Raw genomic sequence first — 27564 nt, forward strand, 5'->3', positions numbered from 1 at the left:
TACTCGGTGTAACATATGGAAAGATGCTATAAGCCTCGCTCGGGAGGGAAAGTTCAGATGCCACAAACATAGGTTACTGTGACACATATACATTTTCTCTCAAATGAGTAATCTCGGAAAATTCTCCTTTCCTCCATTCTTGGGGCCATTTCGGAACTCCTGGACTACGTTTCCCAGGACGCCCTGCGCCACGCCCCTCTTCACGCCGCTGGGAAGGGGGTCCCGTGAGTCTCTGGGCGCAGAGCTCCGCCTCCGCCGCTGGGGGCGGGGCGACGTCAGACTCCAGGAGCGCCGGATTACGCACTTCCTCCGGGGGTTGGGGCCGAATCGCTGTGTGGCGGGTTCGAGTCCCGCCTCCTGACTTTCGCCCCTAGCTCCTGAGTCCCGGGCGGGGCGCATTCGCTTGGTAACCTCTCCACGGCCAGGGGCGGTGGCACACCTGGTACTTCACCATGGAGGACTACCTGCAGGGTTGTCGAGCCGCTCTGCAGGTAACTAATCTGTCTGTGATCGTAAGGAATGAAGCATGAGGTCCAGAAAAAACGAAGATTTGGGATCTGGGGAGCCCCAGTGCTGTGTGGGGAGGGAACACGGAATTGTGGGGAGGGGGCTTGGGATCAGATCAGGCTTGGGGCCGGAGGAGTGAGGAACGAGAACCTAGCTCTGGGGAATGCTGCTCAGTCTCCCGGTTTGGGGCTTCTGCCTTTGGGGTCTCCCCAAAAGCTGGGAGGAGGAATCGTGGGTCTGGGACCTGCATCTGAGCTTGTGCTCGCTGTCGCCTGGGTCAGTTCCGAGGGCTGTGCCGCCGCCTGTCGTGCCGCGCGAGGTGTATTTATCCCTTTCTCCCCGCCCCTCTTTCAGTTCACCACTCACCGGGCCTCCTTGGCCATTGGCCTCCAGCTGAGCCCCGGGGGTACAGGGAACCTGTGCCCCCGGCCTCATTGCCTCAGAAGAGCTGTTTCTGTCTGGCGGGCCGAGCTCATTCTAGAGTAGAGAACCATAACGTTTTACTTTAAATCTGTTCTGAAGCTACACATGCTCAATGCTGCGGGCATATCTGTTGTTGACCCAAAACTTGCATTCCTTTGCCTCCAGTTTTCTTCTTTGGCCTTAACGCACATAAATTACATAAGAATCCCCGGCCTAGAAGGGATAAGCGCAAAGTGTGTTTGGATTCAAAACTATAAGCTTGACTCCTGAATACTTTGTGGCTTATTTTTGGTGCTCTGAGCTAGTTGGAATCTCCCAGCCATGCTGACTGGTCAGGCAGCATTAGGCTGCTATTCCCAGTTAGCAGCAAAAAGCTGACAAGAGAGAGGCTCTAGGTCACCTGGCCCCCCTACTTCAAGTTACACTGCCCATGTGGAGACCTAGACAGATGGTTGACAATGCTTTCCTTTTGAAGTGTCTTAAACTCTGCAAATTCCCCTCGCCAGTAGATTCTGGTCTTTAACAAATCCTAAAAGTCACCTATTCCTTCTGCGGACTTGGCTGCTGGCATAAATGAAGTATAGGGGCAAAGGACAATTTTAATATTGCCAACTGCACCAAATTTTTCCTTGTGAAATACAAATTTGGGGAAAGTTGATTTAATGCATAGGGCAATTTGGAACCAATTCGATTGGTTACCCCTGATTTGCACCACTGGGAGCTCATCGGAGGACCAGTGAATCTTTGTGGCACTGTTCTGAGTGCAAAGCAGTTGGAATTTCTTCCCCCATTATAACCCGAAGGACGGGTCTCCTTTCCACCATTTGGTAAAGAGCCCTGGGACCCAAAATCTCACCAATGGTCTTTCATTGCATGCATCTGTCCTTTAGCGGCTGCGTGTTAGAGTCTCCCCAGGTTACAGCGTAGCTCCTACAGCAGTATGAAGCTGAAAAATAATGGATTTTTCCAGTATTGCTGGTATCCTGACCTTTTTTTTGCCTGGATTCATCTCCTAAGAAGCAAGATCTAGATCTTTCTTTTTCCAAACTTGTGAAGGTGAAGTTGTATCTTAGAGTTCTTCTTATCACACAGCCTAGCCAGGGCTGGGAGAAATGAGAAAATCGGACTCTAGAAATGTTAGTGGAGGTGCTGGTGGCAGGACATACAGGTGGTCGCCAACAATTTAGACAGCATTTAATTACAGAAGTGGCAAATGCACACAGTGAAAAAACCTAAATAACAAAAAAAGATATGAAATGAAAAAGAACAAGATCTTTTTTCTTCTCCTCATCCAGTTCCCCAGAGGCTGCACTTTTGTTTCTTGTGTAAAGAAAGACATGATTGTCTAGACAGAGACTCTGCTAAGTGTGAGGGCTTCCGTTAAGCTATGTTAACTTTTCGGGAAATGTGAATGCTTGAGTTTTACACAGGATAGAGGCAGCTTATAACCAGCCAACTCTCCTGTTGATATCATTTTTTTCTCTGGCACCTGATACCAGAGAAATTTTCTACAGCCTCTGCCACAACGATAGCAGGATATTCCATTTAAAAGAAATCCTGTGTAACTAAAGGTCCTATTCATGGTGACTCATCTTTCACTAGTAGTGGGGGAAAAACCTTTGCTTCAGGGTGGAGCCGCATTCAAGTGTAGGTATTCATTCCGCAGCCTTCAGATCATCTGTGCTGCTCAATGCGAGAGTGAGGCAGGAATCGGGAGTGGCTGGCTATCCTTCGGACACCACAGTCCTTTCAGTATCGCACCATGTTCTGTGCTGGGAGGGCTTCTCTGTCTCAGGCTCCCTGTCTCCTTTTTTTTCCTCCCTCATTAACTGTTTTGTAGAGGAGGCACCAGACCATATTCAGCTTCAGAAGGGAAGTGGTTGCCTTTGCCAGCCCTACAGCCCATCCTCGCTCCCCGCATTGAGGTCACAAAGAGCATCAGGATATAGTCATTGTGACTAGTGGGTTTGGGTGTTTTTTGGTTGGTTGGTTTCTTTGTTAGGAAGAAAAGTTTGTATTCCCTCGGGGCTCTCAGATTGTATTTCTTCCATCGGCAGCTCAGGTTTCCCCATGCTCTAAGTAGAGCTGTATCTGCCCTCCGCTCTTCCTCTGAGGGTCAGAAAAGCGAGGCTGTTTGGCTTGCGCTTTCAGCTGGTGGAGGATGGGGTGGGGGTGGGGGCTTAAGAGTTATACATGTTTTTCCTAAATGAAGAGGAGAAGGGTGCCTTCTAAGTCGGGCAGCCCAGGACAGTTTTAGTTTATTCGGGCATAACCATTTACTGCACCCCTTTACATTCTCAAAGTGCCCCTGTTGTTTAGTCGCCGAAGTCATAAGCTCTATTCGAGATTAAGATACATGCCCATGAAAAGATAGCGAATTCCTTAAGGTAGGAGTTCCGTGTGAAAGCCACAAGGGCTGGAAGCTGGAGGTCTGGAGGAAGACGATTGCTCTGGCCTGGGTGGTCAGGGAAGGCGACACAGAGACGGTCTTTAGGTACCGTGAATGGACCGGGAGGGAGGGACGGGTAGAGAAAGGAGAAGAGGGAAGGCAGCTCATCTTTCCAACTATAGAGTAGGCACTTCCGGGCCATCTCATTTAATACTTATAACAGCTTCATGAAATTGGTTACAGTATTATCATTTTTATTTATTTATTTATTTTTTTTTTAAAGATTTTATTTATTTGACAGAGAGAGACAGCGAGAGAGGGAACACAAGCAGGGGGAGTGGGAGAGGGAGAAGCAGGCTTCCCGTCGAGCAGGGAGCCCCATGCGGGGCTCGATCCCGGGACGCTGGGATCATGACCTGAACCGAAGGCAGACGCTTAACGGCTGAGCCACCCAGGTGCCCCAGTATTATCATTTTTAAAAACAAAAATGAGGCATAGAGAGGTCCAAGTCCCACAACAAGAAGCAGAGCCGGGGGGTGTGCGCCTGGGTGGCTCTATCGGTTGGACTTGGACGTCTTTGCAGGTCATGATCCTGGGGTCCTGGGATTGAGCCCCACATCGCATCCGGCTCCTTGCTCAGCGGGGAGCCTGCTTCTCCCTCTCCCTCTGTTGCTCCCCCTGCTTGTGCTCTCTCTCTCTGTCAAATAAATAAATAAAACCTTTAAAAAAAAAAAAAAACAGCAGCAGCAGAGCCAGGATTCAACCCTAGTCTGTGGTCTCTTCAAATGGCAGTTGTGCTGCTTTCTGACAGAGAAGAACAAAGTGCGCCAAGGGCAGAGCTGGGAGCATGCACAGCACGTTTTGTGGGTGGTGAGTAGACCGGACAGGCTGGGATGATGGTGGGCCCCAGCAAGGAGAGGAAGGCCACCACAGCCCCTGCTCAGTCCTGTTCCAAGCCATGGCAAAAGTCCCAAAGGACTCCTTTTGTATTCATTCCTCTTGGATGCTCTCTAGGCTTGCCTGAGCAAGGGATGAGTTATTCACTTTCCTGTGGATTTCATTTCTCCTCAGAGTCACAGAGTTCTATGTGGTCCCTACGTTCTTTTTTTTTTTTTTTTTTTAAGATTTTATTTATTTATTCGACAGAGACAGAGACAGCCAGCGAGAGAGGGAACACAAGCAGGGGGAGTGGGAGAGGAAGAAGCAGGCTCATAGCGGAGGAGCCCGATGTGGGGCTCGATCCCAGAACGCTGGGATCACACCCTGAGCCGAAGGCAGACGCTTAACCGCTGTGCCACCCAGGCGCCCCTGGTCCCTACGTTCTGCCTTTCTGCTTGGCCTTCTCTCCACTCTGGGGATCTGACCGGTCCTGATGCAGCGGAAGCAGCACTAATGTGAGGGACTTTGGGAAAGTTTCTTCGGGGGCCCAGCTCTAGGTCTGTCCCGCTTGCTCTGCCGTTTCTCCGTTCCTCGCCCCTTTTCTCTCCAGCGTCAGGACCATATGGCCATGCGTGTTTATGACGCAGTGCCCTTTCTAGGGAGCGGGGGGCCCGCCTTACTGCTTCAGTGAGCACTTTATCTCTGCAGCTACTCACCTCAAGTGCTTTGTTGTCACTTTGGTCCGCAGCCATCTGGGCGGTTCTTGGTATCCAGGAAACAGGGGGGCTTTCTCTGGTACCAGGAGGAGGAATTGCAAGTTACAGGAGTTACTGTAGGACTGAATTCTCGTATTCTGTAGGAAAAGAGGTAATATTGAAAATCTCTGCTCTCCCCTACTGTTCAGTATGAGCGGGTCTGGGCTGCCACCCATGTAATGTAGGCTTAGAGAAATGGGTGCAGGGAAGAACCTAAGGGCGGACTTTCCCCAGAGGTCCTTTCTGCAAAACCTTGACAGGTAACCTCTGCCTTTTGTACTTCTCTGGAGGGTTGGGAATAGGAGATGTGGGAAAAGGTGGGTTTTGGTTTTGTTTTGTTTTTTTTATAGATTTTATTTATTCACTTGACAGAGAGAGAGCACAGCAGGGGGAGCAGCAGGCAGAGGGAGAGGGAGAAGCAGGCTCGCCTAGCAAGGAGCCCATGCTGGGCTCGATCCCAGGACCCTGGGATCATGACCTGAACCGAAGGCAGACGCTTAACGACTGAGCCACTCAGGTGCCCCAAAAGGTGGTTTAAAAACAAAAACCAGGGCGTTTGCCTGGCTCAGTCGGAAGAGCAAGTGACTCTTGATCTCTGGGTTGTGAGTTTGAGCCCCATGTTGGGTGTAGAGATTGACTTAAATAAATAAAACTTAAAAAAAAAAAACCTCTATCTATTCACTGGATAGGGCAATTTATGCCACCAGAAGTCTTGTAAAATTGTACCTTTCTGGCTGTAGCTTTCTGGGGGAGGGAGGGGAGTGGGTAACAGCCAAATAGGTAAGATGATTCTAGGTTTGCTGAGATTCCCTTTCCTTTTTTTTTTTTTTTTAAGATTTTATTTATTTATTTGACAGAGATAGAGACAGCCAGCGAGAGAGGGAACACAAGCAGGGGGAGTGGGAGAGGAAGAAGCAGGCTCATAGCGGAGGAGCCTGATGTGGGGCTCGATCCCACAACTCAGGGATCACGCCCTGAGCCGAAGGCTGACGCTTAACCGCTGTGCCACCCAGGCGCCCCAAGATTCCCTTTCCTCCTACAGTTACATTACTTGATAACTGTTGATTGCTATGTTTTGCTCCCCTGAACCCCTTTACTACTTTTTGAAACTCTTCCATCTAGCAAATCTTTCGTGATTGAAGAAGTCAGAGTGTTCGGATTTTCACCCGTCTGCAACCCAGTAGTTCTCAGCTTGTGGTGATTTTTGCCCCCTCCCCCTCTCCCCGGAATATCTGGCAAATCTGGAGACATTTTTGATTGTCATGCCTGAGGGTGCTACTGGCATCTAGTGGGTGGAGTCCGGGGATGCTGCCAGACGCCCTCCCTCGCACAGCACAGCCCCCACCCACAACAAAGAATGATCCAGTCCAAAATGCCAATAGTACTGAAATTAGGAGACTCTGCTATAACTGATGTTTTATTTTGTCTCTTACGCCTTCCTCTGTCAGAGGCAGGCTGAGATAGAAGTTCAAAAGTAAACTGGTAAGAGAGAATTCTTGTGCCTTAAGCTGAGCCATGGACTTCAGGGTCTCATTGTATCTGGCAGAATGCTCATTCCTGGAATGAAATAATAATTCCTTTTTTTTTCTTTTTTAAGATTTTTTATTTGTTTGTTTGTCAGAGAGAGAGCACAAGCAGGGGGAGCAGCAGGGAGAGGGAGAAGCAGACTCCCTGCTGAGCAGGGAGCCCGATGCAGGACTAGATCCCAGGACCCTGGGATCATGACCTGAACCAAAGGCAGACGCTTCATTGACTGAGCCACCCAGGCGTCCCTGAAATAATAATTCTTAAAGTACCTACCTCTTTGGGTTGTTTCGAAGATTAAATGGTTAGTTTATGCATGTAAAAATATTAGAGCAATGCGTGGCACACTCAATAAAATAAATGTTTCCAAAGAAAGCAAAACCCTGCTTTGTCTCTGCTGTTGTGGGCACTGTGTTTTTAATGTATTTTATTTAAGACTCTGATAGCTAGGGAGATGCAAGGGAACAAGGTTAGTAACAGCAGATATCCCTCCTTCCACAGTTCTTATTACTAGCCGGACTTTTCAAAGCTTTGAAAATAAAAGTTCCAGGGCACCTGGCTGGCTCGTTGGGGCTTGCAGCTCTTGATCTCAGGCTCATGAGTTCGAGCCCCACATTTGGTGTGGAGATTATGTAAAAAATAATAATAAATGATAAAAATAAATTGTAAAAATAAAAGTTCCAGCAGCAGCAGCTGTTCTTGTTTTAATCTGAACCTGGTGGGGAAGGATCTGTGTCCTGGGTGGTGAGAGTGTTGTTGTATCTGGTTATCATAGGCTTCTCTGGGCTGGGGGAGTTTTCTTGGGCTGGATAACTGGATCGTGGGCTAGATTTTATTTTTACGTTTATTTTCAAGAGCTCTTCACCTCTTATGATTTAGAACTGTAAGGATGCTTTTCCCTATTTTGAAAATGGCCGGGGTCGGGGAACAAACAACAAACGGGGGTTGACATGGCTCGACTACGTCAGCCACCTCAGTTGCTCTACCTTTGATTTCTCGAGTGCCCAGAGAAGCATAAGAAGTTAGAGAATCATTTACTGCTGTTCTTCTTTAAGTTGGCAATCAAGGAGATGGTGTAGTAGAAGAAGGGGCACTCTTGTACTTATTGGATACATGTGGGATGCTTAGCTAAACATGGTTGGCCTCTCAGCCAATATCCTCATCCATGAAATGAGGACCTGTAAGATTATCTGACCTACCTCCTCTGTGAAAATCAGTGAGAAGAGGTGTGTGAAGCCCTGCTCACGTATAAGGTAAATGGAAATAGAGATGCTTCTGCTAGTGTCCCATTCTCCTTCCTCACCAGGAGTCCCGGCCGCTACACGTTGTGCTGGGAAATGAAGCCTGTGACTTGGACTCCATGGTGTCAGCTCTTGCCCTGGCTTTTTACCTGGCAAAGGTGAGTGCTTAGCAGCAGAGTCCCTTAGAACGAAAAGATCTGAATGCAAGACCCAGCTCTGCCACTTAGCACTATTTGGTCTTGGGTCAGTTGAATTCCTTGACTTTGCTGAGTCTCGGGTCACCGTCTGTAGAATCTGAAATGATGCTATTTTGCAATGTTGCTGGGAGGGTCAATGAGCAAATGTATTCTGAAGGATTTGTAAATCATAAAGCAATATTCAAACAGTTGATTATTGAGTTCTTCTGGGTACCAGTGATCTCAGGCCCAGGTCAGCTCTTGAGGACTGATAATCCCTTCTCAGCAGCACCTGGAACTAGGTCTTTTCCACGAGTTATCTTGCTGACCTTCGTGTTATGCTAAGAGGGACAGACGGCAAGAGTTGTCCTTTTATTTGTATCAACTGGGTAATTGTGGCTTTGAGAAGGGCAGTGACTTACCCAAGATCACATCTCCTTTGGTCCCAATAATGTTGTTATTTTTCCTGTTTATTCCAAAACATTGCCATGTGTGCTTTTCACTTTCCTTATCCAGACAACAGAGGCTGAGGAAGTCTTTGTGCCAGTCTTAAATATAAATCGTTCTGAGCTACCTCTGCGAGGCGACAATGTCTTCTTCCTTCAGAAGATTAACATTCCAGAGTCCCTCTTGATTTTCCGGGATGAGATTGACCTCCATGCCTTGCACCAGGCCGGCCAACTCACCCTTATCCTTGTTGACCATCATGTCTTACCCAAGTAAGTAGAAGGAAGTTAAGCTGATTTTTATCGCGTGCCATGTTGAGCTCTGATGAGTAAGAAATAAAGAGAGGAAGAAAGAATTTCTGCTCTCAGGGATCTCACAGGCTAATTATAATTGCTGGGTTATCTCAGATGTAGAAAATCAACAGAAAATGTTGTCAGTTCTCCAGTTATCCAAGTAACAAAAAGAAATAGAAACATGATATGGTCAAACTAAAGGAGAACTCAGAAATCATTTAAATCTCCCTTTGGTATCATTATTTTGTGGCAGATTTGTTGTTATAGAAGCCTTTGAATAGTGGTTGCAACTCTATTTTTAATATTTAAAAAGCAAGGGGCGCCTGGGTGGTGCGGTTGTTAAGCGTCTGCCTTCGGCTCGGGGCGTAGTCCCGGCCTTCTGGGATCGAGCCCCACATCGGGCTCCTCTGCTATGAGCCTGCTTCTTCCTCTCCCACTCCCCCTGCTTGTGTTCCCTCTCTCGCTGGCTGTTTCTCTCTCTCTGTCAAATAAATAAAATCTTAAAACAAAAAAGAAAAGCAAAATTGTTCCCTCCATAAGGCAATATCTCGTTAGTTGCACTGTGCGGGGTGGTGGAAGTGTGTGGTAACCGGCACTCCAGAGGACAAGAGGCGCACGAAGGACGGGGGGTTAAATATGCTCAAAGGGAGTGGAGGGTGTGAGGAGGAAAGGTTTCCTAAGAGATCTGACCCTTGATCTCACTCTTGAGTGTTTGCTCCTGGAGTGGGGAGGTGAGGGAGTTAGGAAGCGCATCCAGGTGGGGAAAGAAATTAATATAAGCAAAGGCAGGCAGGCCTGAAATAGCATGGTGAATTGGGAGAACTGGGATTTGTTTTGCATGGCTGGAGCATAAAATGTGACGGAGAAGTAGAACAGAGGAAGAGGTGAGACTAGGGAGGTCGGTGGGGGCCAGATCATGGAGACCCTGTGGCACTAGACTTGATGTTAGGGTCGTGGGGAACTATTGTGAGTTATATTTATTCCAGATCCAAACAGAATCAAATTTGCATTTTTCAAATGATCATTCAGCAGCTTTGTGGAGGACAGCTTGGGGGGCCCGAGATCAGGAGTAGGTCTTTGGTTAGGAAACTGTTGGAATAATCCAGGTGAGAGAGATTGAGGACCTAGAATAAGGCAGTAGCAGAGGTTTGGAAAGGAGGGGATGGATTCGGATTAAGATAGAAGCCTTGGGGGGGGGTGGGTAGAAGCCATAGAATCTGGTGAACTGCATGGAATTTGGGTATTAAGTGGATTGAGATGACAGGAGAGACTTAGACGTTGGATGCCAAGGGTGTGTCAATCAGAAAGGCAACTCGGAAGGACATCAAATACGCAGATAAGGTACTTGTAGCCGATACTTCACCAAATTCACTTATCCACTATTTAAAGATGACTTCAGTTACAACATGAAAGAGAAGAATTGAGAACAGTGAGGCAGAGGTAGACGTGCCCAAAGTTCTGAATGTTTGCCCGAAGTGTGCATTTTCCTTAGGGTGGAGATTTGGTTAGAACGGGCTGGAGCGCCCCCACCTACCTTTCTTTCTCTTTTCCCCACACCCGCTTTCCCACACAGAGGTGACGCAGCCCTGGAGGAGGCGGTAGCGGAGGTGCTAGACCATCGGCCCGTCGAGCACCAGCACTGCCCTCCCTGCCACGTTTCCGTGGAGCTGGTGGGGTCCTGCGCTACGCTGGTGACCGAGAGAATCCTGCAGGGGGCGCCAGAGATCTTGGACAGGCAAACTGCAGCCCTTCTGCACGGTAAGGTTGGCTTTAGGGTTAGGAGAGTGAAAGTCTTTTTTTTTTTTTTAAGTCTAGTTCCTCGTTCTTTTTTTTTTTTTTTTTTTTTTTAAGATTTTTATTTGTTTGTTTGTTTGTTTGTCAGAGAGAGAGCGAGCGAGCACAAGCAGGGGGAGCGGGAGAGGGAGAAGCGGGCTCCCTGCTCAGTAGGGATTCTATCCCAGGATGCTGGGATCGTGACCTGAGGTGAAGGCAGACACTTAACCGACTGAGCCACCCAGGCATCCTGAGAGTGGGAAGGTCTAGACTTCCAGCTTGATCATAGCCTCTGCAAGCTATCCTGTCATTTCAAAGGCTGGGTCCTTTCAGGGGACAATTAGGCATTAAAAGGCTATGGTGAGGGGCGCCTGCGTGGCTCAGTCGTTAAGCGTCTGCCTTTGGATCAGGTTACGGTCCCAGGGTCCTGGGATCAAGCCCCACATCAGCTCCCTGCTCAGCGGGAAGCCTGCTTCTCCCTCTCCCACTCCCTCACTCTCTCGCTGTCTCTGTCTGTGTCAAATAAATAAATAAAACCTAAAAAAAAAAAAAAGGCCGTGGTGAAAGCAGAAAGGAAGCACAGGACAACAGACCTAGAAGCTGCCTGCTGCAGAATTATATGATGGGAAGAGAAGCAGCCAAAGAAGCAGGGAACAGATTCTAATAGCATTCCTATCCAAGAGGTAGTTACATGACCTTGAGCAAGTTTCTTAACCTTTCTTGTTCTCATGTTCTCCATTTGTAAAAAAAAAAAAAAAAAAAGAGTGAGAGAGAGAGAATTGGACTAGACTATCTCTTCTGACTTCTAAGTTTCTTTAATGGAATTTGGCCTGCAGAAGGGAGGTCATCTCTCTCTGACTTGGTTTCAAGATCTCTGAGGATTGGGGTGCTCAGGCACCCTTTCTGCCTTTCCCCCATTTTCCTGCCTACATTTTAATTTGGATTTGGGAGGTCTTACTCAAGACATAGTCCCAGTTTCTTGTTTCGTTTTCAGTGAGTTTGCCACACGGTCTTCTCTGTATTATGTCCATCTGGCTTGAGGGTTATGTGTGTTCTAGTGATCGGGAATGGAAGGACATAGGATTTGAGTTCTGTCTCGTCTCCACAGGAACAATCATCCTGGATTGTGTCAACATGGACCTGAAAGTTGGAAAGGCAACCCCAAAAGACAGCAAATATGTGGAGAAACTGGAGTCCCTCTTCCCAGATCTGCCCAAGAGAAATGACATCTTTGACTCTCTACAAAAGGCAAAGTTTGATGTATCAGGTATGAGGCAGTAAACTGACTTCTTTCCCTTCCACGGGAGGAAACAGGGGCGAGACTTGTTCATTGTATCCTCACCCTCCTCCTCTTTCTTCCTTTTTTTTAAGAGAGAAAGAGAGAGAGCCAATGCGCAGAGTGGGGGAGGGCACAGAGGGAGAGAAAATCCTAAGCAGGCTCCACCCTCAGCACGGAGCCCAAAGTGGGCTCAATCTCGTGACCCTGAGATCAAGACCTGAGCCAGAATCAAGAGTCTGCTGCTGAACTGACTGAGCCGCCCATGCGCCCTGATGGCTCATTGTGTTCTGGAATGCCATTAAAACAGTTTCAGAGCGTGCATAATGCTTTCAGCTTTAGAGCAGAGAGAACCGAGGTAGAACGCGGGTCTGATCGTGAACTCGTGGACCATTTACTAGATCGTTGTATCCTGGCTGTTGGGTAGGAAGAAGAGGGATGTATGAGTGTCAGGTTTCTGGTCTAATCAGAGAACATAGGTACATAGGTAAAATCTGCTGAAGGAATACCAAATCATCTGAGTGAGGTCTAGGTGATTGTTTAGGGAAACAGAAGAAACATGGAGGGTGAATATACAAAGCCAAAGAAGAAGAAAAAAAAATTCCGTAATTTTTTACCCAGATACCACCTGTTGACATAAAAGGAAAGCGAAGTGCCACATGTTCTTGTAGAAAGTCAAAACTATGCAGAAAGGGGAAATGGCAACTATTGTGACTCAGTTATTTAAAATAATTTTTTATTACGTAATTACATTGTTGGTTATTGCCCCTACTCATTACCCCCAAAGAGAGGCTGTGTTTTTCCTCATCCTTGACCCGTCTAGGTGTCCTCACCTTCCTGGTCTGGGGACCCTGGGCTCTCTTGTTTGACCCCTGGTCTCACATCCTTTGTCTAGGACTGAGCACTGAGCAGATGCTGAGAAAGGACCAGAAGACCATCTCCAGACAAGGCACCAAGGTGGCCATTAGTGCAATATATATGGATTTGGAGGTAAAAGCAAGGTGCAGTTGTGGGTGGGGAGAGAAAGCCCGCAGTTATGTGCATAACCGTGCCCCTCACTCCTAGCTCCCCTCTGTAATCTGTCTTGTACCTATGTACCTTTTGTCATGTCTGCTGTCACTCCCACAGTCTATGACCTCTCACTGCACCACCATGGTAGGCTGCATAGTGGTTTCCCTGCTTCTGCTTTTGCACCCTACAAACCATTCTCCCCACAGCAGCCAGAGTGATCTCTTTATGAGATGTAAATCCGAAAAAAATCGACAAAACAAAAAAGATGTAAGTCGATCACATCAGCCCTCTCCCTCAGCTGCCTTTTCGTTGCATTCCTTTTTTTAAAAAAAGATATTTATTTATTTATCAGAGAAAGAGAGAGAGCGCACACGTGTGAGCACACAGTCGGGAATCGGGAGGCAGAGAGAGGGAGAAGCAGACCCCCTGCTGAGCAGGGTTCCCAATGCAGGGCTCGATCCCAGGACCCTGGGATCATGACCTGAGCTGAAGGCAGATGCTTAACCGACTGAGCCACCCAGGCACCCCTCATTGCATTCCTAATAGAATCTAAAGGCCCTGCTGTGGTTTAGAGGGCCCTCCTTGATCTGGCCCTCGTCTCTCTCTCTCTGACCTCGAGTCCTTCCAGCCCCACTCCCACACTCACGGTGTTGCACCCATACTAATTTTCTTTCTGTTCTTTGGAACCATTAAGCTCATTCCCACCTCAGAGCCTTTGCACTGGCTTTTCCCTTTGCAGAGCTGGCTCTTTCTTATCACTCAGGTCTTAATTCAGATGTCTCCTCTTTTAAGAGGTTTTTCCTGACCACTGTAACTGACATAATATCCTCTGCACTCAAAAATCTCTAACGATTATTGAATTTTGTTCGTAGAACTTAATGGACTAAAGTAATCAATTACATGGTTTCCTTGTTTATTGTCTATATTCCTCTGGTAGTTTATCAGCTTTACCGGGGTGGGACCCTGTTTCTTTTGTTTCTGCTGTATCTCTAGCACCTTTGGCAGCGCCTGGCAGCAGTGGGTGCTCAGTGAATTTTGTTGAGTGGGTGACTGAATAGAACTTTGATAATGGTATTTTACTGCCTGGTTCCATGTCATATTGATGTAAATCATTTGACAACCCGATCTGAACACATTCCCTCATAGTCTGTACAGCTTTCTGCTGAATACTATGTAAAAATACTAAATAATTTCTATAAAACAAAGGAGCCCGGTCTCCTCCCTCGCTGCCTCATTTGAGAAACAAACATAAGAACAGAGAAGGCTTGCCAAGTAGCATAAATTGACACAGTACAAATCGACACATTAGAAATGCCAAGGATAGAGCAAAGCCCTGATCTGAAATAGCTGGTGGTATTGCTCAGTAGAGAAAATACTACATGAGACTTTGGAGAAGAGCTGAGATTGGCAAAGAACGAAGAGCCAAGGATACGGTTGTCCTGTGTCTGTTGTTACTTGTATGCCCCCATTGTTCGGTTTTAGAATAAAAATACCTCCGAGGCAAAGGCCTTGCGTGTCTGATGGCAAGAGCAGGAGAGCCTTGGACATGCCAGGCGTATTCCATACATGATCATATGCTGTAAGTTTTAAAACAATCACATTTGGTAAAGGTTTTATCCTCATTTTACAAATGAGGAAATTTAACTGCAAGGAGATTAATGTAAGTCCTTGATAGAGCTGATTGCAAGCCAATTCTGTCTGAACCCAAAACCTGTATTCTCCCTGTTCTATGTACTGCTTCCCAGGACATAGGTAACACAGTAAATATGAGATACCTTTTTTATGGAGTACAAGCCCCAGGTTAACATGGAAAGAAGCCCCTCGTGAGCATGTTTTGTTGCTGGTGACAAGGAGGGGCCAGCTGTAGCCCTTATCACTGCCTCGTTTCTTCTCTTTCAGGCCTTTCTGCAGAGGTCTGGCCTCATTGCAGATCTCCATGCTTTCTGCCAGGCTCACAACTGTGATGTTCTGGTCACCATGACTATCTTTTTCAACACTCACAATGAGCCAGTGCGGCAGCTGGCTATTTTCTGTCCCCATGCAGCACTCCGAATGAAGGTGAGTCTGTCCCTTCTCCAGCCTGAGGTCCCTACAGAGCTCTGCTTGTAAGCACCAGCCTGTGCTGTAAAGACCTGTCCTTGGGGAGAACCTCGGTGGCTCAGTCTGTTGAGTGTATTATATGACCCTTGATTTCCGCTCAGGTCATGACCTCATGGTTTGTAGGGTGGAGCCCCCTATCAGGCTCAGTGCTCAGGGGGAGGTCTGCTTGAGATTCTCTCCCTCTGCCCCTCCCCTCTTCGTGCAGGCACACAGATGCTCTTGCACGCTCTCTTTCTCTCTTTCTCAAATAAATAAATTAGTCTTTAAGAAAAAAAAGATCAGGGGCGCCTGGGTGGCACAGCAGTTAAGCGTCTGCCTTCGGCTCAGGGCGTGATCCCGGCGTTGTGGGATCGAGCCCCACATCAGGCTCTTCTGCTATGAGCCTGCTTCTTCCTCTCCCACTCCCCCTGCTTGTGTTCCCTCTCTCGCTGGCTGTCTCTATCTCTGTCAAATAAATAAATAAATAAATAAAATCTTTAGAAAAGAAAAAAAAAAGATCTGTCCTTGGTTCTGGTTTTTTTGTTTTGTTTTTGTTTTTTGTTTTTGTTTTTTTAAAGGTTTTATTTATTCATTTGAGAGAGAGTCAAAGAGAGAGCATAAGCCAGGGGGAGAGGCAGAGGGAGAGGGAGAAGCAGGCTCCCCACTGAGCTGGGAGCCCAACAGGGGGCTCGACATGGGGCTCTATCCTAGGACTTGGAGATCATGACCCGAGCTGAAGGCAGGAGCTCAACCATCTGAGCCACCCAGGCACCCCTTGGTTCTTGTATTTACACAGAAGTCCCTTGACCTATTTCCAGAATCTTCCCTCCTTGCTTTTCCCCATTCTCTCTATATGTGAATATCCTTAATCATACTGTTGAGAAAGAAAGATTCCAAAGAAAATTAGAGACATAGTTCCTGTTTAGAAGGACCTTGAAATCGGATTAAAAAGCAGTGTTATAAATCTGGAGTTTAAACTCAGTTCTTGGTCTAATCATTAATTCCTCATCCCTGAAAATCAGTCCCTTTCTTTTTACCCTATTGCCTTGAAAATCGGAAACACGAGAGAAGCCTTTTCTACTACTTATCGATGCAGGGAGGAACTACTAACTCTGTAGAGAAGGAATCCAAGAGCAGGTTTGTTTTCTTCCCTCATCTGTTTGGCCACTCTTCCCTGTCTTTCCCTCTGTTGGTTACTGATTAGCCCAGGGAAGAATTTAGAAGTGGGCTTAAGACAGTCCAGGAATGTTTGGGGTTTCCTGGGCTGTGTGAGGACTGCCAAAGACTGGTCTGCATACAGTGAGCTAATCTTTTGCATCCATAGAAGGTATGTCACCCTTTCTTCTTTTCTGGAAGCAAATGTAATTTCATTCAGTGGAAGGTAGTTTGGCACTGTGGAAAGAACTACAGCTTTATTTATTTATTTGACAAAGTGCGCGCACACAAGCAGGGGGAGCAGCAGGCAGAGGGAGAGGGAGAAGCAGACTCCTTGCTGAGAGGGAGCCCAATTCGGGGCTTGATCCCTGGATCCCAGGATCATGACCTGAGCTGAAGGCAGACGCTTAACCAGCTGAGCCCCCTGGGTGCCCCAAGAACCACAGCTTTAGAAGGCAGACGCCCCAGATTTGCCACTTACCTGCTCCTTGAGCTCAGGCAAGTCAGTTGGCTTCTGAATCTGTACACGGCATAATAACACCCGCTGGTTAGTCCGATGTGATCCTGAAACACAAGAGCGTGCGGAAAGCACATTGCTGGGCACAGAGTAGGCACTCAGCCAACGGCGGCTCTTCCTCATCATGTCATGGAGGAAAGGGTGCTTTGGCCGTAAGAAGTGCCTCCTGCCTTCCAGAATGTCCCCGCCTTCTCCCCACCACATCCCGTCTGTGCTGTCCTCTGAAGCTATGCAGATAGCTGAAGGCTCCCCCACTGCACCCCTCTTCTCACAGTGTGCCCTACCTTCTCCTCTTCCTCCTGTGGTAGAAATGATAGAAAAAGAGTGATTTAGAACGCTGGCTTTGGGGGCGCCTGGGTGGCTCACTGGTTGGGCGTCTGCCTTCGGCTCAGGGCGTGATCCCGGCGTTCTGGGATCGGGTCCCACATCGCGCTCCTCCGCTGGGAGGCTGCTTCTTCTCTCCCACTTCCCCTGCTTATGTTCCCTCTCTCGCTGGCTCTCTCTCTCTCTCTGATAAATAAATAAAATCTTAAAAAAAAAAAAAAAAAAAAAGAACACTGGCTTTGGTGGCAGACCTGGGTTCAAGTGTCAGCTTTGCTTCATTCAAACTATGACCTTAGGCAAGTTACTTAATCCATCTAAGCCTCTGTTTCCCTACCTATAAATGAGGGCACTGCTAATACCGATCTTATAAGGTAGCGGTGACGATTAGATGAGATGGTATTTGTAAATGGTCAGACTCGGCACCATGCCTGGCATTCCTTCTCCCCCCGCTTTGATCTGTTCCTTCTTTCTGCCTCTGTCTTGCCCCTGACCTCAGCCTAGATGCTTGTCCCATTGCAGCTAAGGATGGAGATCAAGTTTTTAAGCGCTTGAAACAACCCCAGGTCCTGGGTTGTGGTTGAGAGTCTCCTATCATCTACGTGATTTTGCTCAAGATATTAATCTCTTCAGGCTTCGGTTTACTTATCAAAAAAACGAAATATGATCTCAAATGTTTCTTCTGTTTCCCAATACTATGTGTGTATTAGCTAATGTGCCTTTTTTTGAAGCAATAGTATTGAACTCTGGATGATTTAATTTAAAAAAAAATGTTTTCTCTGTCAGAGAAGCCTCTAACTTAGAAACCGCAGCTGTTTCTTCCCCACCTTATGTACCATCTCCTGTCTTGTCCCCTCTTTAGATCTGTGGAGTGCTGGAACGCTCCCACTCTCCATCCCTGAAGCTGACCCCTGCCCCAAGCACCCACCCTCACCTCCAAGCCTATCTTCAGGGCAACACCCAGGTCTCTCGGAAGAAACTTCTGCCTCTGCTCCAGGAGGCCCTGTCAGCATATTTTGACTCCATGAAGATCCCTTCAGGACAGCCTGAGACAGAGGGTGTGTGCAGGGAGCAGGCAGACAAGGAATTGGACAGGGCAGGTAACTCCCTGGTTCCAGGACTGAGTCAAGATGAGGAGGAGCCGCCACTGCCCCCCACGCCCATGAACAGCTTGGTGGATGAGTGCCCTCTGGATCAGGGGCTGCCTAAACTCTCAGCCGAGGTCATCTTTGAGAAGTGCAGTCAGATCTCGCTGTCACAGTCGACTGCTGCCTCCCTGTCTAAGAAGTGACTGCTGGGAGGGGACAGGCCGGTGAGAGGTTGCTTGAACCACTTAAATGCATGTTTTGAGATGTGTCGGCGGTTCCGTCTTCATGGCTCTGGGATCTGGTGTACTGTGTTCATGAACCGGGGAGAAGAAAGAAGTGAAAGAAAACAGCTGCTTTAGGGATGGCTTCCTGCCTTTTCCCCAGATCTCTACCAATCAGACAAATTGTATTATTTGATTCAGTTCCTCAAAGCTGCGCTGACTCTCCTGTATTTCCTTTGCGAGGGCTACAGTGTGATACCCGCACAGTCCAGCAGAGCGGCTCAAGGTGTACCCCCGAAGTGCCCTCAGTAAGGCTCTGTAACAGAACCAGTATCTCTCATGGAAACAAACATTCATTGTCTCCGTGTATTCATTTATTCTCTTACTCCTTCAAGTATCTATTAAATGCCTACTTTCAGCTAGATAGAAAATAGAGTGTGCTTTGCCAACTCCTATTCCATTTTCAGCTTTCAGCAGAATCCAGCTCCATGATTCCTCTTTCTGTGCCCAGTTAGGTGACGGTAGCTGCGACCAAGATGGCTACATTTGTATTCTGAGCTGATTATGACTCTTTTAAGATCGTTGGGGAGCAGTTAAGAGACCATTATCTTCTTTCCTGGTCCCTGGCTCTCAGTTTCTTTGGGTCCCTCAGTCCCAGAGCCACAGGGACCCCAAAAAGACCCAGAAAACCCCTGGTGCTTGAGAGTTCGGGAGACACCCAGGAAAGCCTTACGACCACATAGGCGCTCTTCCCAAAAGGCAGAAGAACTGCACTGAGAGCCCGGCTCTGGGCCCTGCCTTAGCGGCCCAGCAATTTCTTGTCCGTCCTGTTCTCTTCTCGCTCATACTGAAAGGAAGTATGGAGTTCTAATACTGACAGCCGTGAATCGTGTGTCTCTTGGTAAGACACTTGATTTCTCTAGGCCTCATTCGCCCCATCTGTAAAACTAAGGATTTGGGCTGGATGTTCTCTGGTATTCTGTGATCTGCCTCTTGTTGCCACCGCTTCTCTCCCTGCTTCTCTGTATTTGTTTGTTTCTGTTCTCCCTGGGAACACTCAGGGTGGCTGAACTGTGTATTTATATGTGATTGTACCAAGGGCCTCAGCCTCATGTAGCATGTACAGGGGTGTGACTCCTACTGCAGTGACCCAGCAGAGAGCTCCCCCCGCCAACTTGTTTGCATGTGTGGGGTCTCCCTTTCCCCTTTCTCCTACCCCACAGCCCAACCTCACGTAAGTCGCCAGCAGTTCCCCTGAACGGTGGGGTGTGTGAGACAGTTTTGGCATGATGTCTTCAGTACGAGGGGCATGGTGTGACTTCACTTCTAGGGGATGATGTCTGTAGCCATTGGAAGGTAAGAATAGTGGTGTGATTACTGAACCAAAGGAATTTATGTTTTGTAACTTGGGTACTTTATTTTGCATTTTGTTAAAGTATTAAATACATTTTTTTTTCCTGTTTGGGGTCTTACTGTCTCTTTTTACACTACGATCGGGCCTTTCTGTCTGATAATGGTTTCAGCCCCCTCAAGATTTATCTCCCTTCTTCTTGCAGTATGGAATGTCTCCCTTCATTAAGTTTTTTGGGGGGCATCGAGAGGAACCGTCTTCCATCTCTCTTATCCTCAGCCTTTCATCTGTTTCTTCTTTCAGAACCCTCTTCATAACGGCGTTCCCAATCTTGCTTATGCTCGAAAAGCATAGTCTTAAAACCAAAATGTTTTTTACCATTGCCTTTTTTTTTTCTTTTTTTTAAAGAGCAGCTTTCAGAGGTTATAAAGAGTCTGGAAGGGAAAACAAATTGCCTTCCTTGACTCCCCCAAGACTAGCCACTTTAGAAAATGTCCTCTCTTCCCTAAAACCCGCCCCCACATAGGCAGGGTTTTTCTTTTGGGCAAACCTGCTGCTTGGGAAGGGAAAGGAAGGGAGGTGGCAAAACCTGTTTGAAGGTAAGGTTACCTCCCTTCCACACCTCCCTCCTCCTTGGAGGCAAGAGCAACAACAGTGAGACAGAGAAAAAGGACACAGAAGTGCTGGGGAGCTGGGACAGCCAGCTCCCGGGCAGCCGCAAGTGTTTAAGGGAGACAGGAAGACGTGTGAAGATGGGAACCACACAAGAGGCAGGAGAAAAGACGTTAGACCTTGGGTAAGTAAGATCTGGCTCACTTGATTGGAAGCAAGCAATGAGTAGTCTTGAGGGACTTTCCCACCGTCCAGCTCTGACCAGGGCAAATCTCGGCTTCCTGGAAGAGGCCTGACTGCAAGGGAATGAATTTGCAGAGAAGGGCTAGGGTGGCTCTAGGTAGGAAATGGGGAACTGGGGGTTTCAGGATAATCCCCTATCGTTTTGTTTTTAAAGGAAGCTTCTCTATTTTGTGTCTGATAAAACTGTGCCTGTTGTCCATTTTCTAACACCCACTCCCCAGAACAGCCCTCTGGAAAGCTGACCTAGAAAGAAATTTAGGTCCAGGTACTCCTTACCTTCTTCCCCCACCCCTTCACCTCTGTCATGGTTTTCCCTGACCGCTCCCCAGCGTGGTGGAGGAAAGGCAGGTCTGACGAGGTGCCATCTTCCCCAGCTCTGCCTGGTGACAGCTGGGTGGGTCTGTCCCCTTCCAGCAGGTGTAATGTGGAATGTCTCTACCCACTCTGTGTAGGCGGAGCAATGCCACAGAGGTAAATACGATTAGCTTTACATTCTGTCTTTCCTGTGCTCCTAAGCGCCAGAGTAGGGTTCGTCTGTCTCCGGGAAGTGGTGGATGTGGTAGAAGTGTGTCTGTCCAGGAGCGGGGAGATCTGACGTCTTTTTCAGGCCTGTGCTCTGCCCCTATGCCTTAATTAACCGTTCATTCCAGTGTCTTCTACCTACAACCCAGTTCCCTTAAGACACTGCCTAGCTTGTCTCATGACCCTCCCTTACCCCCGGAGACTCAGGGCCAGGGAGAATGCTGAAGCCGCGGGCCCAGCCTTGGGGAGACTCGGGGAGCTGGAGCTGAAGGAGGAGTGGCAGGATGAAGAATTCCCCAGGTAAGGACTGTGAGGGATGGTCAGGAATAATGGGCCAGAACGATAAATTAGGACTTGAAGGAAGGAGGGGTTAAAGGAAGGCAGAGGCGATAAGATAAAATCGTGGCAGGGCGGGTGCTGGGTGGCTCAGTCAGTGAAGTGTCTGCCTCTTGGTTTCGGCCCAGGTCATGACCTCAGAGTCCTGGAATCAAGCCCCGCCTTGGGCTCTGCACCTCAGCCGGGAGTCTGCTTGCCCTCTCCCTCTGCCTCTGTGCCCCCTCCCCTCCCACCCCCCAGCCCCAACTCGTGTACTCTCTCTCCCTCTCAAATAAATAAATAAATCTTAAAAAAAAATGGTGGCTTGGTGAGAGGATTAATAAACCAATACCTGGCTTGATTCGTTTAAGCTGCATTTCTGCCCTCCTTGTAATCTTTCCCCTTAGATTTCTTCCTGAAGAAGCGGACCCTTCTGAGGATCCTGGCGATCCCGGGAGAGACTCACAGGCAGGTAGGTAAATGAGAACCTGGGCCTCAAGGTTTTGATTCTAGGCCAGTGAAGGGCTGTGCTGCCCTCATGCCTCTGTGGTTCCACTGCTCTTTTTTTTTTTTTTAAATGATTTTTTATTATATTATGTTAGTCACCATACAGTACATCCCCGGTTGGTTCCACTGCTCTTTTCCCAGATATCCCCCGTGTAAGTTCTTTAGAATTCACCCCATAAATCACTACCATATGCAGGAATTCCAACCTCCCCTGCCAACACACACATACTTTTCTATTCTTTTCTCCACTCTTCCGACCCCAGGTACTCCCAGCACTTTAGCCCTGTGTGGCCCACGCCCCATGCGTAAGCGTCTTTCTGCTCCAGAGTTGCGACTGAATCTGACTAAGGGGACTGGAGGCGATGGAACTTCTCCCACTCACTCCACACCTTCCTCTCCTGAGGGCAGTTCTGACCTGGAGATAGATGAATTGGAGACACCTTCAGACTCGGAGCAGCTGGACAGTGGACATGAATTTGAATGGGAAGGTGGGAAAGAAACCTGAGGCCTGAGCTGGTAAAAGTAGCCGCTAGAGTTAAAGCAGCTCAGCATGTATTTAAAGGGACTGAAGTTAGAAACAATAAGGTGGGGCCAAGTGGTAAGGTCAGCAAAATTAATTTCCTCAGAACAGAAGGTAGCGTCTGTAGATCTGATGTGAGAGTAGTCAGTAGAGGGGTGGGATGGGTCCTTCCTTAAGGAAACTTTTATTGAGTGACTGTTACACGCTATTACTGAGCAAGAACCGAGTTATAAGGATAAATAAGATAGTCCTATCCTCAGGGAGTTCTCTGTCTAATAAGAAATTAGCACATATACAAATAAATGTAGTTGAAGATTGCGGTCTACGTATAGGGTGCGATCAGTAGGGATGAGGACAAGGTCAGTTCTGCCTGAGAGGCATTAGGAAAGACTTCGCAGAAGAGGGGATTCTGAGCTGGTCTTCGTCAGGTAGCTGGGGAGGCATTCTAGGTAGAAGAAACAACTTGGGTAGGAAAATGGCATGTGGGACATGGTGGGTAGTTCGAAGTATTAAGCATGACTATTTTGGTATTAAAGAAAACTTTGTTTCTTCTCTACTCGTGACACTTCCGACACCAAATGTATGGGTTTTACCACACCAACCAATTCTCCACTGTTGATGTCAATAGGGTACCCTAGAGTTCATCTGTGGCACCTGCCTGGAGGTAGTACAGACCCCACAGGTGAAGGGCTCACCCCCGAGATTGCCCTCGACTTCAGTCACACGTCCAAGTTGTCACCTGAACTTCTGAATCAGAGTGCCATGTTAAGTTGGCAGGAGTCAAATCATGGAGGTCCTTGCTACCACACTGGGGAGTTTAGATTTTATCCCGTAGGCAGTGAGAACTCACTGAATGGTTTTATAATCAAGGGAGTAACATGATCAAATTTAATGGCTCTAAAGAAGTTGGAAACAACCTAAAGGTCTGTCAGTAGAGTATTAATTCTAATATGGTGCGTCCATGCCATGGGATACTAAATACTAGGCAAACTTTTTTTTTTTTTTTTTAGGTTTTTATTTTTTAAGTAACTTCTGCACCCAACATGGGGCTCACACTCACGACCCCACCATCAAGGGTCAGTGTCACACGCTCCACCAACTGAGCCTGCCAGGTGCCCCTAGACAACCAGTTTTTAACGTGAGGCAGCTGTTTCCGCTGCTATGGGAGGGTCATGCAGAATTAGTGGGTATAGTATATTGCCATTTGAGTAGGAAAGTAGGGTAGAAAACAAAGCTTGCTCTAGCTGTGGGGTAGAGGGTGGAATGGAGTAAACAGACTAGAGAAGGGAAACCAGTTAGGAAGCTAGCACTAAGGCCAGGTGAGAAATGCTAAGACCCTGAATCAGGACCGTGGTAGTGGGAAGAATGAGAAGAGAGTATAATGGAGATAGATAGAAGAAGATTTGGGGTCCAGTTGGCTTAAGGGCTGACAGAAAAGAAAATTTTTGAGGATATCAGTTTTCTCTCTCAGCCAGCTGGATGGATGGAGTCATTCATCCAGAAGGGAAATAGAGGACAGAGGAGGAAGAAAATGAGTTCGAATTACACTTGGGTCTGGTGGATTGGAGATGACAGAAAGACACAAACTAAAGATGTCCACTCTAAGCATTTAGGGACATGGCTTAGAGGGGCAAATTTGGAATCATCACCTTACTGGTGGTTATTAAAGACATGGGAACAGATGAGCTCGCCCAAGGAAAGGCATGGAAAGAAAGAAAGTATCCAGAAAAAAACTAATACTGGTAAGGGCCATGGACCTACCATAGTGCAGGGTGACCTCAAGGCCAGTGTCCAGTGAAAAAGTGAGGATCGTGAGTCATAGGAAAGAGAAACCAGCAAGGCACTGGATTAATTGGACAAACTACGGATGGAGTCCTAGAAAACAACTGATGAATAGAGGGTAGAGCAATCAACTCTAGGAACCTGGGGAGGTTAGAAGATACTGAAGGCGTGTACTGTGTCTTACTCACCCTTCCCCATCCCTCTCTTTCAGATGACCTGCCCCGGGCAGAAGGTCTGGGGGCCAGTGAGGCAGCGGAAAGGCTGGGCCGGGGTTGTGTGTGGGACGTGGCTGGAGAAGATGGTCGTCACTGGAGGGTGTTCCGGACAGGACAGTGGGAGCAGCGAGTGGACATGACTGTCATTGAGCTCTACAAGAAAGTCCTCTCTCATGGAGGTAATGGCTAGCCTATGTGGAGGGGTGAGAACTGGGACTTCTGGAATAAACTGCCGAAGTTGGAAACTCAGTTCCTGGGTTCAAAATCGTTTCTGTAACTTCCAGAGACCCTCAGAGTCCCTCAATCTAAACAGATGTACTGTCTGTCATACATACTTGTTGACTGAATGAATTTTCCTTCTGTCCTCTCCAGGTTACCATGGTGATGGCCTCAACGCTGTTATCGTCTTTGCTTCCTGTTACTTACCCAGCAGCAGCATCCCCAACTATCCCTATGTCATGGAGCACTTGTTCAGGTGAGGTGGAAGCCCTGAAGGGCTCCAGGGGGGATGTTAGGGAGGGAAAAGTAAAAAAGAACCCCCTGGGGCACCTGGGTGGCTCAGTTGGTTAAGTGTCTGCCTTTGGCTCAGGTTGTGATCCCGGGGTCCTGGGATTGAGCCCCACGTTGTCAGGCTCCCTGCTCGGTGGAGATACTGCTTCTCCCTCTCCTGCTGCTCCCCCTGCTTGTGCTCCCTCCACCCCATCAAATAAATAAATAAAATCTTAAAAAAAAAAAAAAAAGCAAAACCCTGCACGATCAGGAGCTAACGAGTCTACAGTAGTGTCCCTCTTGCTCCCCACAACCCCAAGCATGTACCTCCCTTGACAGTTGTGTCTCCCCCAGGTATATGGTGGGAACTCTGGAACTGCTGGTCGCTGAAAATTACCTGCTTGTTCATTTGAGTGGAGGCACGAGTAGGGCCCAGGTCCCTCCTCTGGGCTGGATGCGCCAGTGTTACCATGCTCTGGACCGGAGGTGAGCCGCAAGGACAGGAGGGCTGCAACTCCCGCTGCGCTTTCTCTTTCCCTCTTTCCATTCTTTCCTCTTCCATTTAGTCCCTTCCTCTTTTCCTTCTCCCTCTACAACCCTTTCCAGGCCTCTCCTGTCTTCTGTACTCTCAGAGTCAGGGAAATCTGGTTTCACATCTTGCCTCTGTCATTTACCTGCTGTATCATTTACCTTGGCCAAGTCACTTAACCTCCCTGGGACTCGGTTTCCATCTCTGCAAAATGGCAATGATAATACCTTTGCCACTGGCCATGTGTGAAAATCCGATAAACTGGTGTGGCGCGTTGCCTGGCGCACAGAAGGTACTCCTTCTTTTTCTCCCCATCTTGCCATTTTGTTTAACTGCCCAGGCCGCCATTGGCTGCTTCTCTCCGCCTTCATCCCTGACCCATATGGCTTTGTTCCCCGTGATATTCCTTTTCCCTTTCTTTCCCTTTGCTCACTTTTCTAGCTCATTCTTTTTTTTGTCCCGGGCATGGGGGGCATGGGAAAAGGGGAATAGCCAAGAATTTATGTGAGGGCAGGGCACAGGAGGGAGATGGGGCAGAGGGATCCTGACAAGGGAATTGCCTTAAAATGAGGAGCATGAAGGGCTCAGCACGATGGGTGGAGCTCAGATTACAGGCCAAGGAGTGGGGACTAGACCCAGCTGCTGGAGAAATCTAGAAACTGCAGACGTGAAGGAAGTTAAAGCACAGAACATAGCTCCACCTGGTCTTCTGGCGCAAAGGTGGAAGAAGACTAGAATGATCTCCTTCCTGTTCTTCAGGCTCCGGAAGAACCTACGCGCCCTGGTGGTTGTCCACGCCACCTGGTATGTGAAAGCATTCCTGGCACTGCTTCGGCCCTTCATCAGGTACCAGCTCTGAGGACAAGGACCTCCCTTCCCCCATGTTCAAAATCAAGCTGAAGAAGATTTCGCCCCACCCTGGCTCCTTCAAGCCTTAAACATGCTGCGCTTGTCACATTTCCCTTTGTAAGGGTCTCCGGGAACCCTCTTCCCGGTATAACACACAACTTGGTTTATCCTCTCTTTTCAGTTCCAAGTTCACACGAAAGATCCGTTTTCTGAACAGCCTGGGAGAACTGGCGCAACTCATCTCCTTGGATCAGGTTCACATCCCTGAAGCTGTCAGACAGTGAGTCCTGAGCTTAAGGAGAATAGTCTGGGGTAGGATGTATAAAGCCAGTTCCCGTTTTCTTAATGCTGGAGGGAGATGCAGAGGAACTAAAAGATAGAGGCCCTGCTTCCAGATGCTTCGGTGTATCTGGGAAAACTGCACCCACCCAGAAGAAGAAGTTAAGGCCTGCATCCAAAAAGAACAAATGAAAAACAAAACAAAACCAAACCTGTTGAGGCATCAGAGAATAAAGGGCTATTCACAGCACAGAACTTAGAGGAGATAGAGATCAGCCATAGAAGTTCAGAAATCAAGGAGGACAGCGAAGAGGAGAAAGTACCCAGTGGGGAGGTACTGGGGGACAGAGGAGCCTGATAACCACCAGCTCAAGCACCCAGTCTTCTGACTCTTCAATTCTCTGGCTTCTCTCCCCAAACCGGTGAGTAAAACCCAGGTCCCGCTCCCGTACCACTGTTTTGTTTTTCTCTCCTAGGCTGGACCGGGATCTCCATGGCTCAGGAGGGACCTAGACGAAGGCAGGAATCAAGGGCCTTAGAACCAAGCAAAGATTGATCTGCCTATGCCCTAACCCGGAAACATCTGGGCTGTTCCCTAAACTATCCCATCCTCAACCCCAGTACCACTGGACCTTCACTTTCACTGCGGTGTCATTCCTCTCGTGACGCTGCCTTCAAAGCAGGGCTCCAAGGTCCGGAACCTGATCTGCCTGGTGATCATCATTACAGCTAAAGGGGTGCATGTAGTGGCGTCTTGTGCGGGAAAGGGGAGGGCTGTGGGTTTGGGTCCTGCTTGAGCGGCAGGAGCTTGGGCAAATAACTGCATCTCTCTGAGTGTCCTTTTCCTCTCCTGTCAAGGAAGGTGCTAAGACCCTTTCCACCTGGGGCATTCGAGCAGTCTGTGAAGCTCCGGGAGAGGTGGAGGGGAGGGCAGGGCTTAACTGACCACGCAGCCTGCTGGGAACGGGAGTCAGCTCCCTCAATCTCGAAGAACCGCGGTGTCCTGCGTTGTCACAGCTGCTGCCTGTGAGTCTGGGAAGGAGTGCCTTCAAAACTTGTACTTTTGTGCTCTGTAGTAAATTCAGATCTGTAGCGGTGAATAAACTGCGATGCGAGATTTAAGCCCTGCTCGGAGGAAGCGCGCTGCTAGCCCAGGCCCCTTACATCAGCATGCGGCCGTCGGTTCTGGCACCGAGTTCTGGCGGCCGCGGTTCCCAGGCTTTTTCGCTCAGCCCCTGCGGCTGCTCCGGGAGGGGTTGGGGGAGGGGCGTGGCGC

The 27564-nt window shown here is 48.3% G+C and overlaps 2 protein-coding genes across 9 annotated transcripts; both read left to right on the top strand.

The window, feature by feature from the left end:
* The first annotated feature begins 201 nt into the window (after positions 1-201).
* On the top strand, positions 202-19537 carry PRUNE1 (prune exopolyphosphatase 1). 3 transcript variants are annotated; one of them, XM_045790585.2, is made up of 8 exons: positions 211-491; positions 7784-7876; positions 8411-8613; positions 10208-10392; positions 11516-11674; positions 12579-12673; positions 14594-14752; positions 17629-19537. In XM_045790585.2, the coding sequence occupies exons 1-8, from the start codon at positions 453-455 to the stop codon at positions 18055-18057; spliced, it is 1362 nt and encodes a 453-aa protein (XP_045646541.1). In that variant the 5' UTR covers positions 211-452; the 3' UTR covers positions 18058-19537. The 3 variants fall into 3 exon arrangements, with proteins under 3 accessions (XP_087722394.1, XP_045646541.1, XP_087722392.1); XM_087866266.1 differs by lacking the exon at positions 211-491 and adding an exon at positions 5044-5065; XM_087866268.1 differs by lacking the exon at positions 14594-14752 and having other exon boundaries at positions 202-491.
* A 71-nt stretch (positions 19538-19608) lies between these two features.
* Positions 19609-27544, top strand: BNIPL (BCL2 interacting protein like). Of its 6 annotated transcripts, none has more exons than XM_087866273.1 (11): positions 19609-20222; positions 20696-20752; positions 21005-21103; positions 21526-21590; positions 21889-22113; positions 24139-24321; positions 24515-24617; positions 24986-25117; positions 25920-26006; positions 26191-26289; positions 26765-27544. In XM_087866273.1, the coding sequence occupies exons 1-11, from the start codon at positions 20179-20181 to the stop codon at positions 26799-26801; spliced, it is 1131 nt and encodes a 376-aa protein (XP_087722399.1). In that variant the 5' UTR covers positions 19609-20178; the 3' UTR covers positions 26802-27544. The 6 variants fall into 6 exon arrangements, with proteins under 6 accessions (XP_087722399.1, XP_087722400.1, XP_087722401.1 ...); XM_087866274.1 differs by having other exon boundaries at positions 21011-21103; XM_087866275.1 differs by lacking the exon at positions 20696-20752 and having other exon boundaries at positions 26765-27543.
* The last annotated feature ends 20 nt before the right edge of the window (positions 27545-27564 follow it).

The sequence above is a fragment of the Ursus americanus genome, chromosome 12 (genome assembly GCF_024610735.1).
Source record: "Ursus americanus isolate L20-20 chromosome 12, mUrsAme1.1.p, whole genome shotgun sequence".
In the NCBI taxonomy this organism is placed as follows: Eukaryota; Metazoa; Chordata; class Mammalia; order Carnivora; family Ursidae; genus Ursus; species Ursus americanus.

Coding starts and splice junctions, on each gene's coding strand:
- PRUNE1 (XM_045790585.2), top strand. CDS start 453: ATGGAGGACTACCTGCAGGGTTGTCGAGCCGCTCTGCAG. Junction 7,877..8,410: donor TGGCTTTTTACCTGGCAAAG/GTGAGTGCTTAG, acceptor TTCCTTATCCAG/ACAACAGAGGCTGAGGAAGT. Junction 10,393..11,515: donor AACTGCAGCCCTTCTGCACG/GTAAGGTTGGCT, acceptor TCGTCTCCACAG/GAACAATCATCCTGGATTGT.
- BNIPL (XM_087866271.1), top strand. CDS start 20,586: ATGGTTTTCCCTGACCGCTCCCCAGCGTGGTGGAGGAAAGGCAGGTCT. Junction 22,114..24,138: donor ACATGAATTTGAATGGGAAG/GTGGGAAAGAAA, acceptor CCTCTCTTTCAG/ATGACCTGCCCCGGGCAGAA. Junction 26,007..26,190: donor CTGCTTCGGCCCTTCATCAG/GTACCAGCTCTG, acceptor CTCTCTTTTCAG/TTCCAAGTTCACACGAAAGA.